Genomic DNA, 12,139 nt, shown 5'->3' with positions numbered 1-12,139 from the left:
GCTTGTATGAAGATAAGCTATTATGTAATACGCTGGTTTACCCTTTCTGTTCTTGCTTTAGGTGGGAAGTTATTGCCAATTACATGAACTTGCACTCTACTACTGGAATAAAACGAACCGCAAAAGATGTCATCAATAAAGCAAAGAGCCTCCAAAAGCTTGGTATCTATATTACCTTATTTTTGTAATAAGATGGTCTGCATGCTTCTGTACGGCTCGATTTTCTTTGAACCGCATTGTGTTTCTATTATGAGAAAATCCTCTGTATATCCCCAAAGGAAACGTAGTTCAGATGGAAGATTTAGAGGAGCATTTATGTGACTCAGTATTTTTCAACCTAATAGCTATCCTGTAAGTTACCACCTCGTGAGCGAATCTCAGGAATTCTTTTAATCTAACTCGATGCACAGATGTCGAGGCCACATGCATTGCCTAGGCTCCTCTGCACTCAGAGAGACACAAACTGGCCTCTGAAAAAGCTCTCTACAAAGGAAGGCATCTAGAAAAATGACATGGATGAAGCTATAGAGATACTTTAAAAAGATGAATTGGATTCAGCAACAGACTCGGACACCTGAATTAATGTGGCTCATCTCTTCTTATAGTAAATGGAGCCTAGAGAGCTGGGATACTGAGAGGAAGCTCTTGAGTAAGTTCTTAAGGAAAATCAAAACATTCCAAAAAACAAAGTTTAAGGAGTTTCTCCATTCCAATACCTGCACTAGGAGGACCCTGGGAGGCTCTCCCAGTGTTCCTGACTGCCCCTCTGAGACACTGGTACTCTGGGTAATATGTAAGTTTTGTGCTGCAGCCTGCCCTTGAGAGAATATTATTTTGATTTCAGTGAAGTTGCAGGTTCAGGCTTAAGCTTATACGGAGGAAGTATTCATCTGAGCAGTATAAAGCAGGGTGGGGGTTGGAGAACTTGATACTTTGAGTAAAGTTTACTAGACCCTGAAAGATTTTTTTTTTTAAATCTACCAACTTTTCTAACATTATTTTAAAGGAAGTAGGAATTAGGTTTTTTGATTATGTGATTATTAGTTTGCAATAAATCTGCTACAAAATGTTTTTATTGTTACATCCAGTTTTAATTTTGTTGCAATGATTACTCTAGTCAATGTCTGTTGCTCATAGACCCTCATCAAAAAGATGATATAAACAAGAAAGCATTTGACAAATTTAAAAAAGAACATGGTGTGGTGCCTCAGATGGACAGTGCTGCCCCTTCGGAACGATTTGAAGGTAAAGGTGAAAAGGGAGCCCTTCTTGCAGAATTGTCTCCCCTGTGCATTTTAGTAAGAAAGTAATCCAAAACTTACTTAAGACTTGCTTACAAACAAATTTATGTAGCAAGTAAGAAAGTGATCCAGGTTTGGGGTTTCAGGGTTGGGTTTTTTTTTTTTTTTTCTTTCAGGTTTTTAGTACTGGGTAGCCCTTAGGTCAGACTAGTATCACAAAACTGTAAGGATTTTAAATCAACTATAATAGATTCTACAATATATTCTTAGTCTTATCTCATAGACACCTTATTCAATATTTTTTTTCTTACTGTAATTTTTGCATTTAAAAACAGGATCACCATTGGATTCATCCCCTTGGACTACAGAAGAACAAAAGCTTTTAGAACAAGCATTGAAGACTTATCCAGTAAATACTCCCGAAAGATGGGAGAAAATAGCAGCAGCTGTTCCAGGCCGGTCAAAAAAAGACTGCATGAAGCGATACAAGGTAAGGTGCCTCACCTCCTTCTCGGATTGTAATTAGCCCGGGTCTTGTTAGAATCCTTTGCTTTTACTGTTGCGCTCCCTACCAGAGACAGTATCTGACAACAGCAAACGAGCACAAGATGGAGCCTTATGGAGAAACTTTTTTTTGTTTTGTAACTCAACCCCAAAAGAGCACTAAGGACTAAGTTTTCCTCAGTGAAAGTAGTGGTTCTGGCAGCTGGGAAGGGAAGTCTGTCTTGTGAAATCTGTCTTACAATTTGACAGCAAGCTCCTGTAGATGGTAAAGTCCTATCCCTAGCCTCCTATAGGCAAAGTTCCTGCAACAGGGGAAGCAGATGAGCATTGACCTTCCATTAATTTATTTGTTTCTAAGAGGAACTGTTTTAAGGTATTAACCTGTCTAGATTCCTTGCTATGTTGAGAGCTAGAGTGTTTCAGGCTGAATATATGTAGTGTTCAAAACCACAGCATCGTTATCAAGTTCCACATTTAGATAAGTACCTTTTTTTTTTTTCCCTCCAACTCTCCAGGAACTCGTTGAAATGGTCAAGGCCAAGAAAGCTGCTCAAGAACAAGTGATGAATGCTACTAAAGTCAAGAAATGACTCTTACTGACAATCTTTGTTTTATAATAAAAATGCAAATACTGTACATGTTTTCATTCCTTCCTTAATTATACAGATATGCAGGACTGGCTGGTTCTTGAGTTTTAATCTTCTCAAATGCATTTCTTCAACTCAAAAGCTTTAAATGGGGGTGTAGTTTTTTTTGGTTTTTTTTTTAAAGCTCAAACATATTGACAGTTCTTGTTATTCATTACTCACGAAGCCAATACATGCCACTGCAGATTTTGTTATACTCTGGAAGTTGTTCAATTGGACCTGGAAGTTAAAGAAAGTTGGCCATGACACATGCTAAACTGATACCAATTGGTGTGGAGGGATTGCGGGAGGGTAGGGAAACTTATACAACATACCCACGGCAGCAACTGCAGGATGCTTATCGTAGATGTACTTTGTGCAAATTTCTCTAATAGTCTGGGCATCAATAGCCTAAAAGGGGTAAAGAGAGATCTTTGTTACCAATTCCATCTAAAAAAATATTAAGAGCCAGTGATCTTCATTTTGTATAACCCAGGGGAAGAGGCAACAAAACAGTTGAAAATTTTCTCAGTTGGAAACAGGCTAACTTCTGTAATGTTACTTCCCATACAATTAAATTTCTTAAGGGCCTAATTTAACAGTTGCAACATGACTGCCACTTACTTCAATTCTTGCCTCAAGTTCTGGAATTGGGATTCGGCGCTTATAACACAGCATTTGTCTTCCAATGTCTTCACAGATTGGTGTGGACCCTAAAATAGGGGAAAAGATGCTTCAGTTATCAGCATACAACTCCGCTGAAAATAAAAAGCTCTCATAAGTCTCACCATCAAGTTGTAGCAGCATATTTGTCTTTAGAAGATTTTTTGCCCGGGCTACTTCATTTTCTGTAACACTTGTGCAAAGTCTTATCCTGAAAAATAGTGTAAATCCAAAGGCATTAAGTAATGGTAACCTGTAGCACCCAAGATTGCCTGTGATAAAGAGGTACATATATCTTAATACACCTACCAGGCACATCTTTTCTATAGACAGAGCTGGTAAGAGAGTTTGGTATGGAAACAAGCCATAGGATGCAAAGCAGCAGCATAAGAGTAGCGCTTATTGGAAGCACACCAATATACCCAAGAGCAAGTTTTTCCCCTTAGAAGAGCTGTATTTCATTTTATTAAATGAATATTTTGAGCAAAGTGTAGTCCATACTCGCTATCTTGAGAATAGCTGTTATAGCTGAGATAGTAGGAGCCCAACAATTAGAGGTAATTAGCCTAGAAAGCAATCCATTACGTCCTGGCTCTTGGTGAGAGAATAATTCAGCACACTGCATAAGGACCATTTCACCAGGACAGGGGGATGCACCAGATATCTTAACATGTTCTTGTCACAGGAATGGTTCATATCTTCCCCGGTGCTAAGCTGCAGCAAACAGCCAAAACGATGCCGTTTTTCTCCACAAGTTGTTTACAAAGATCTCATAGAATAATGGTATATGAGAAGTGATCCATGTGATTAAAGAAACTCCTCATTTTCAAGTTTTCTTTCAACTTTTGTTTCAACTTCACCCACTTTAAATCAGTGTTCTTAAGTAACATATGTCTATTTCTAATCACATCTGCAGTTCAAGCATTACAGTTGCACCTATGGACATCTTTTCAATTTAGACATAAGCCTTAGATGAATGAGTATTATCTAGGATCCCAGGTTTCAAAATTCTGTATATAACAGCTCACCTACCTTACATCATTTCATTTCCCTGTGTACTCACTAGGGCTCTATGTAACACCACCACCTGGTACGTCATGTGGGATAGCAATGGCAGAACGGGGAACTGCTTATGGTGTTTGTAGGTAACTGCATGTTCGTTATTCTCATTCATGAATATTTACTCTTTCAGTTGTCAATCATGCAGTTCACGGGCACTGTACAATCACTCAGTAGTATTCTAAAAGGTTTGACACATTTTCATAACTTCTGTCACTTCCAAGTCAAAAAAAAAATCACTGCTATATTTTCTTGTACAAGGAACGCTATTATATTAACCACAGTTACTATTCATTCTTCCAGGGCAGAAAAAGAAAACCAAACCTAAACCTTAAGCTATTCACTCCGAGTAAGGCTGCCAGAAACTGGCTGTTGGGACTCTGCATTCAGTGTCAAAGTTTAGAACTTGATGCATTTGTTTTTTCCAGGCAAGCCTAAGCAGAGAAAAAAAAATATTCTCTTTAAATGATTGCTATTTTTAAAATTGTATTCCTCCACTGAAAACAATCTTTTTAGAGAAAGAGCTGTTAGCTTACCATTCTTTCTGAACAAAGTGCACCATGTCCTGTATAGTGGATGGCTCACAGACCATATAGAGTCCCCAGAGCCCTGTATCAGTGTAGCAGGTGTTGAAGGACTGGAAACTGTGACACAAGTTACCATGGCAGGCAATCTGAGCAAGTTTACTGGATAAATTCTGCTGAGGCAAAACAGAATATATTATTTATTTTATGAAGTGTTTTGAAAGCCCACTAGTTACATCCATGGTCTCCTGTTTTCATTTCAGTGACGGAACATACAGTAGTATCTCAGGCTCCAGCAGAAGCTATGAGGTTAGTTTTCAGCTCTTCATCTCAACAGCTTCTTTCCTTGCATGTAATCTCATGTTTCCAAGTAACAGCCCAGATTTAAGCCAAAATCCTAAAGCTACTTAGGTTCAAGAAAGGGACAGTTACTGATACCCACACGTTCTGATGACCTACAGGTATGAAACATCCTACTTTCCAAGAGGGCTGTCAGACGTCAAGTCACCTCTATTTTGGTGGTTTAAAACCACTTCCTAAGATCTTCCTAGATCTTGGGCAACAAATTCTCTCAGACTCACCACTGGATCCCCCTCTCCCAGTCCAAAAAAGGACCTTCAGAAATAGCCATAAAGTAGCAGTAACGCCATCAGACAGGTTTGAATGGGTCGGTATTGGCAGTACCCAAGTCGGAGCGATCTCACCAGCCCACCAGCCTCATTAAGAGCAGGAAGGTGCTTGCAGGTTCACTCACCGCGCCTCCTCCAAAGGAACGATCCCAGTTACCTATCAGAGTATTCGCTACCATAAGTGGGATTGTATCTGGGTGCGACCAGCCAGCTGCTTCAACGGCTATCGCCATGTGCGCCAAGGGCATCTTGTCATCTCTTATACGAATCTGTGGGAACATACGAAAGTAGCTGTAGTACCAACCCGTACAAGGTAATGTACACGGGAAGTTCACTGTCAGGAGACAGATATTTCCATCACATCTGAATTATAAAGCATGCACATGGAGAACCAAAAATTAAAGCACGTGTAGCTTTATTTAACATCGGTCTTAACTAGTCTTCCCTGTGGCGATTTCAGAGCATTTTGGCCAACAGCAAGCCTAAAGCCATGTACACAGAGAGGGCATTACAAGTCATTTTATGACAAACAGCAGCAAGGAAAACTGATGAGTTTTCAAAATCCAAATAGAGCTGGGAACAGAACACAGATGCCTCTGTTCTCTTCCATACCCTTTAAATTAGTGATTCTCAACAAGTGGAAATGCTCCAACACTGTAGGTAAGGGGATAAAAAGAAAGTAGCAGCAGGGGTAAGGGAGGTATTCCTCCAGGAACTGATAAAGCAGAAAAAGTGGCAGCAGCGAGGCTTGTCCAAGACAGGTTGGAAAGTACTGCTTTGGAAAGCAGCTACTCCATTGCCCTCACTGGGGGCAAGAAACCTTTTCACCTGCTGATTCTGTGGCCGAGAAGCTCTCTCCTCAGCAGAGAGGACGTGTCAGTTGTGGTCACAGGGGATATAAGGGCCAGCTCAAAAAGCCATCTAACAGCTTACCTCACTACCTGTGAAGCTACAAGGGGGCAGGGGTGGCAGTCCTCCTTCCGGAGCAGATGGCAAGTTACCGAAGTGGCACTTTGCTAGGTCAAGGAGCTCATCATGAGAGACCCCTGAACAAAGACATTTCACACACTTTGTAATGTTACCCTGTAAACAGTTAATTTAAATTGCTGTGCAGTTTAAAGACTCAACCAAGCAGTAATTTATTGTTCCCCAGCTTCAATGCCACACTTTCAGATTCCTCACACCTCCCCGTTATACAGAGTAAGATCATCATTACCCCCCTCCTTAATTCTCTTCAATGGCCCTCTATTAATATTACATCAAATCAAGCTGTTTGCTCTCAGTTTCAAGCCTAATGTTATTTCTCCTCTGCTTTCCTTGCTACTCCCCTTTTCACACTGAACCCCTCCTAGGCCCCTCTTTTCCTGCCCACATGGAAAAATGACCTTGGCGTACAATTTACTTCTAATTACTGGTTTAAGAATGTTTCTGGAATACTACTGAGGGGAAAAGGGAACAAAAGTTCAAAGGGTATGAAGGCACAAAACATGCAGGGCTAACAATGAACTTCCGGAACCTACTGAACAATGGGTAATTCATCATGTTGTCCCCAGAAACTTAAAGACCGTGGTTTTAAGTACAGTTTCACATGATCCAGGGTGAATATCTCATACTAACCTCCAGCAGCAGCCAGGACCATTCTGGGTCCTTTGTAATGTGTTGTTATGTACTCCACCAAGTCATTACGGTTTATGGATCTAGAAACAATCAAGGGAACATCACTACTGTGTCAGTAAAGATTATTAGGGTAAGAAGAGCTAAATGTATAGAACAATACAACATCAAAATTACTGTAAGTTCTGCCAACGCACAGAGCTGTGCATAGAGGCAGAAAGCTAAAATAAGGGTGAATTCCTAAAAAGGAAACAGGAACTTGATACATTTTGCCTTTCAAAGCCCTTCTAGCTTCCTGAGAAGGAATGAGAATTACAACTCACTCAGGTGGCGACAGGATCCACTAACGATCTCATGCCAATTTGAAAATAGCACATTTAGCAGTCTCCTGGGCTGCACTGGTATAAACAAATGCTGAAAGAGCAGTGCAGACACAGTTGTATTTACGATAATGCCCAACATCTGACCGATGGGAAAAAGAAGCATTTCTAATTTTGTGTCAGATGCATTTTTAACAAACAGGAGAAAAATACGGCAAATAAATAATGAAGACATGTGGTAGACATCTGAAGTTCACATACCCTTTGATGCTTGCATACAGGGGAATTAAGGCAATAGGGGGATTCTTATTACAGTTATATCCAGTGCAATTTCAGCTACCTTCCAGGTAAAAATGAAAACTGACGCTGTTCCCTACATCGTCAGATGAGTCTTTTATAAAAGTTACCACACAATTAAAGATAGCCACAAATTTGGACATACTTGATGTTTTCAGTGGGTCCTAAAATCGTCCGTCCTAGGGCTGTCTTCTGATAGGCTGTAGCATGAAGGTAATCAAAGACAACTTCTTGTAAATTGGTTTCAACCTCTTGCATCTCTCGAAGTATAACTCCTCGTTCACGCTCAATCTCTGCTTCTCCCAGGGTGCTGTTCTGAATTATGTCAGCAAGAATTTCCACAGCTAATTGAAAACAGAGATAGGAATGGAAAGCGTATTTTCAGGCTACCAGAAAAGTCTGGTTCCAAAAGTAAAACCCACCCCAAAGATCAAGTGGCCCAAGATTTGCTAATAAGATTTGCAAGGGTACAAAAGACTTGCTCTGCAGGAAAGGAGAAGTCCAAAAGGTATTTTCTTTTGGGAATCTAAAGACAACAATGTTTCAAATATCAGCTGGCACTCTCCTTTCCAAACCTTCACATTCCTGTGAAGTTCAAGAAAGGACTTTTCACCCAGGAAGGAAGGGACTGTTACGCTGCAAAAGCATCATTCTGTGTTGTCTCATCAGGAGCTGGATAAGCACTTCATTCTTCGCTGCTTTTCTGATGAATGAAAGCAGTTACCTCTTGGTAAGTCTTTTGAAAAAGCCTTTGCATAATACACGGTTTGTTCCCTGGATGTATACGCATTCAGATGAGCTCCCATGTTCTCAATCTCTAGTTCAAGGTCTAACTGAGATCTCTTTTTTGTTCCCTGAAATAAAACAATAAGAAAATAAAACTAGACGCTTTAATTCACCTACTCATCATTACTACTTCTTGTCTGGAAAAGTCAAGGTCAAGAGAAAGAAAAAGTATTCTGGAAAGAAAACTGGCATACTAATCTCTCCAAGTCTGAAAGTCAGATATAAATCCTACTATGCTCCCAAATTAAAATAAAAAGCCGGCAAAAGATGGACTAAGTGTCTTCTAAGACTATTAGACGAAGTTAAAAGTGAGTTAAAATTAGACCTGTGTTACTCATCTATAGTTGTTTATCGGCTACACAGAACTAGGACTTCAGCTACATTCTCTAAGGAAACCAAAGTCTAAGTTGTCCACTTTTTTTTTTCCTCACTCATTGATTTGGAAAATTTATTTACCCAATTCTGACAAAGTTCTTGTCATTGATCTTTAAAGATATATAACTTAGAAATCCATTGTAAATTTCTACATCAATACTCATACTCACCTTGAAAGCCATATGCTCAAGGAAGTGAGCAGTTCCATTGTTCTTCTCATTTTCATACCTGCTTCCAGCATCAATCCAAAGTCCAACCTCATTGGGGAAAAAAAAAAGAAGTCATTTTACCAGCTAACAATGCAGCTTTCCTGTTTTTGTATATGAACTACACTTAGATTTTCAAGACCTATTTTTAAATGGCTTTTTCCTTAAACGAAGCAGGTTTTCAAGAAAAAGAAAATTTTGATCTTCATGAAAACTCTAATCACAAATCATTTACAAAAGCCTTAAGACTTCTATTTCCTAGCTTAAGTTTCAAGAACAATTGTTAATAAACATTGAAAGAATGTTCATTTCCTTGTGGAATTAAATTGCACACATGAACAGTTACAAAAAAACCTTCCCTTTACAAGTTACCTACTGTGCACGTTGAGAGTCCAGAGTCTTCAGAAGCTACTTGCAAGCCATTTTCCAGAGGACTCACCCTAGTTTCAGGAACATTTAAGATTACCTCTGTTGCTGCTTTAGAAGCTCTGAGCCTGCCTGTTCCAACATGCACACGCTGTAAAGAAAAAACATCAGTCATGCTCAGACTGTTAAATTATATCCTAGGATGCTCTTCTAAAAAAATGTATTCCTGAAGTTTTCCCTTAAGTTTGTGGATCTTTTTTAAAGCATACATTTAAAAAGAAAAATTCAGCCCTGATTTATTCGCCACTACTTCACATCAGGGATGCATTAACCTGATTCAGAAGAAAAACATGAAGCATGTCCAAAGAATGGCAACGAAGCACAAGTCTTACGAGGAGCAACTGAGGGAGCTGGTGTTGTTTAGTCTGGAAAAGAGGAGGCTGAGGGGAGACCTTATCGCTCTCTCCAACTACCTGAAAGGAGGTTGTAGCGAGGTGGGGGTCAGTCTCTTCTCCCAAGTAACAAGAAATAGGATGAGAGGAAACAGCCTCAAGTTGCACCAGGGAGGTTTACGTTGGATATTAGGAAAAATTTCTTCACTGAAAGGGCAGTCAGGCACTGGAACAGGCTGCCCAGGGAAGTGGTTGAGTCCCCATCCCTGGAAGTATTTAAAACACGGGTAGATGTGGTGCTTAGGGACATGGTTTAGTGGTGGACTTGGCAGTGCTGGGTTAACGGTTGGATTCAATGATCTTAAAGGTCTATTCCAACCTAAACGATTCTATGATTCTGTGAAATGATCTGACAGAAAAGCATGTTACTATCATCAGTCAGCCACCCCGAGAGCCACACTTGTTTCCCAGTTCTGCCAGCAAGAGCCTGCAGGACCTAGAATATATCCTTTAACATCTGGAATTCTTTTGGGTACCTGCTTTCTAAAGTGAAGTAAGAAGTCCAAGGGCCTATGTCCACAACTGCAAATCACAGTCACCCATTGTTCATAACAGGGACAGATATTGAAATTGTCACTTTTTATACAATCATCTGGCAGTTAAAGCACATTAAATCAGAATGGGGTACAAAAGAAGGGAAGATGTAGGTTAAAAAAAGAGAAAGTTCATTGCACTTTTTCAACATCAAGAAATTGAAATATGTATCCCAAATGTGTACTTCAAGCAATAAGCTACTCCAAAAATTTTAAATCTATCAAATAAACAAAGATTTCCCTCACCATGTGACTGCCCTAAACATGAAAGTACAAAAGCCAGCTCTCACCCACTCTCCTCCTGGAATACCAAAAGGCTAGATCTCTCAAAGCTTGTGCATTTTAGGACCATAGCACAATTCAAGTTTGAAAGAACCTCGCATTTTAGAACCATAGCACAATTCAAGTTTGAAGGAACCTCAGGAGGTTTCTAGTCCAACCTTCTGCTCCAAGGATCAGCAATGGGGTCAGACAAGTATGCTCAGTGCTTTTTGCAGCTGGGTATTGAAAATCTCCCAGAATGGTGAGAAACTGCACAGCCTCTCTGGGCAGCCTGCTCCATTGCTTGACTGCCTCATGGGAAAAAATGTTTTTCGTCCAGTTTTGCCTCTCTTGTTTCAACTTATGCCCATTGCCTCTTATTCTGCCACCACACCCCACTGTGAAGAGCCTGGCTTTCTCTTCCTCACAACCTTCTCATAGGTACTGGCAGGCTGCTGTTAGGTCCAACCAAAGCTGTGTCTTCCCTGGGCTGAAAATGTCCCAGATCCTCAGCCTCTCCTCACAGGGCACATGCTCCAGCCTGCAACCATCTTGCTGGCTCTCTGCTGAACACACTCCAGTTCACTAATGTCCTCCTTACACTGAGGAGCCCAAAACCAGTTGCCATATTCTAACCACCCAACGAGTGCGAACTAATCGCTTCCTTTGACCGGCTGGCTGCGTTGCTGTTTGTTCAGCCCAGGCTGCTGCCAGCCCGCTCAGAACAGGGACAGATATTGAAATTGCCACCTTTTATACAAAGAAGGGAAGATGTAGGTTAAAAAAAGAAGTTCTGTGCCCAGCTTGCTGTCCTCCGGGACCCTCAGGCCTCTTCCACACAGCTGCTCCCCTGCCAGTCAGTTCCCAGCCTGGGCTGTTGCAAGGGATCATTTTCACTGCTAGTCTGCATTACGGGGAAGGAAAAACCTGTGTTTGACAACAAAACCTCCCTCTCCTGTTTTTCAAAAGAAAAGCTTCGGTTTCAAACTGGGAGGATGGGGAAAATGACCGAAGGGGAGGGCTCTGCGATCAGCGCCTCTGGGCAGCCTCCATCTGACCACGGGAGAGACGGAGGGCTTAAGCTTTCTCCGAGCTCCCCCGGGGTGAGCAGGGCAGGCCCCGTGCCGGGGTGGATGCTGCTGCTGCTGCCCCTCTCCAAGACACCGCTCCGGCTCCCAGCCGCCGCGCCAGCCCCGACGCCTCGGCACCGCGGGGGGCGACACGGGGTAACAGCGGCCCCAGGGAGCAGGCAGCAAACCCTGGGGCCTGCGGCACCCGGGCTCGCCCCCCGGACCACCGTGTCCCGCCGAGGGGCGGCCGCCAAGTCACCTCAGCCGGGCAGAGACTACAGTTCCCACCATGCACCGCGGCAGGGCGCCCGCCCAGCACCACCTCCTCCCCGCCGCCGCGACTACAAATCCCAGCGTGCTCCGCGCCCCGGGGCCGCCCGTCCCCCCGCCCCCCTTGCGGCAGCCTGACCACCAGCGCAGGGAGCCACCGGGGCGCTTGGGCTCTCCGCGGCTCCCTCCCCTTCCCCGCTCCGCCGCCTACCCGCTCCGCCGAGCCGGACGCCCGCACAAGGCGAGCAGACCAAGGCAGGAAAAGTCGCCGAGCCGCTAAGCGAGCCGTAGACGCAGCCATCTTGGCGAGCGGGCGGGCGGGGCGGTGGCCCCCTTCCGGCGG

At 42.5% G+C, this 12,139-nt stretch overlaps 2 protein-coding genes across 10 annotated transcripts in view; one reads left to right on the top strand and one right to left on the bottom strand.

Annotated features, from left to right (window-relative positions):
* The window catches only part of DNAJC2 (DnaJ heat shock protein family (Hsp40) member C2), an 18,013-nt gene extending 15,632 nt beyond the window's left edge, over positions 1 to 2,381 (top strand). For 4 of the 8 annotated variants that reach the window (XM_087767867.1, XM_087767866.1, XM_087767865.1 and 1 more), the window contains 4 exons: positions 62 to 162; positions 1,138 to 1,245; positions 1,577 to 1,731; positions 2,261 to 2,381. In XM_087767867.1, the coding sequence (XP_087623993.1) occupies positions 62 to 162; positions 1,138 to 1,245; positions 1,577 to 1,731; positions 2,261 to 2,335 (439 nt within the window). In that variant the 3' untranslated portion in view covers positions 2,336 to 2,381. The other 4 variants (XR_015706995.1, XM_087767868.1, XM_087767869.1 and 1 more) reach the window with 4 other exon arrangements.
* PMPCB (peptidase, mitochondrial processing subunit beta) lies at positions 2,333 to 12,139 on the bottom strand. 2 transcript variants are annotated; one of them, XM_087767879.1, is made up of 13 exons: positions 12,008 to 12,139; positions 9,221 to 9,361; positions 8,809 to 8,895; positions 8,202 to 8,331; positions 7,623 to 7,821; positions 6,864 to 6,943; positions 6,180 to 6,292; positions 5,372 to 5,515; positions 4,630 to 4,793; positions 3,160 to 3,245; positions 2,996 to 3,084; positions 2,707 to 2,782; positions 2,333 to 2,611 (listed from the first exon to the last, which is right to left on the bottom strand). In XM_087767879.1, the coding sequence occupies exons 1-13, from the start codon at positions 12,095 to 12,097 to the stop codon at positions 2,547 to 2,549; spliced, it is 1,464 nt and encodes a 487-aa protein (XP_087624005.1). In that variant the 5' UTR covers positions 12,098 to 12,139; the 3' UTR covers positions 2,333 to 2,546. The 2 variants fall into 2 exon arrangements, with proteins under 2 accessions (XP_087624005.1, XP_087624006.1); XM_087767880.1 differs by having other exon boundaries at positions 4,630 to 4,790.

This window comes from Nipponia nippon, unplaced genomic scaffold (genome assembly GCF_047370975.1).
Source record: "Nipponia nippon isolate SJK-2023a ecotype South Korea unplaced genomic scaffold, ASM4737097v1 scaffold_3, whole genome shotgun sequence".
In the NCBI taxonomy this organism is placed as follows: Eukaryota; Metazoa; Chordata; class Aves; order Pelecaniformes; family Threskiornithidae; genus Nipponia; species Nipponia nippon.
This window is presented reverse-complemented; position numbering and strand designations above follow the sequence as displayed.

Coding starts and splice junctions, on each gene's coding strand:
- PMPCB (XM_087767879.1), bottom strand. CDS start 12,097: ATGGCTGCGTCTACGGCTCGCTTAGCGGCTCGGCGACTTTTCCTGCCT. Junction 6,293..6,863: donor GGTCCTGGCTGCTGCTGGAG/GTTAGTATGAGA, acceptor GTCTTTGTTCAG/GGGTCTCTCATGATGAGCTC. Junction 4,794..5,371: donor GTTCCTTTGGAGGAGGCGCG/GTGAGTGAACCT, acceptor GTTTTGCCTCAG/CAGAATTTATCCAGTAAACT.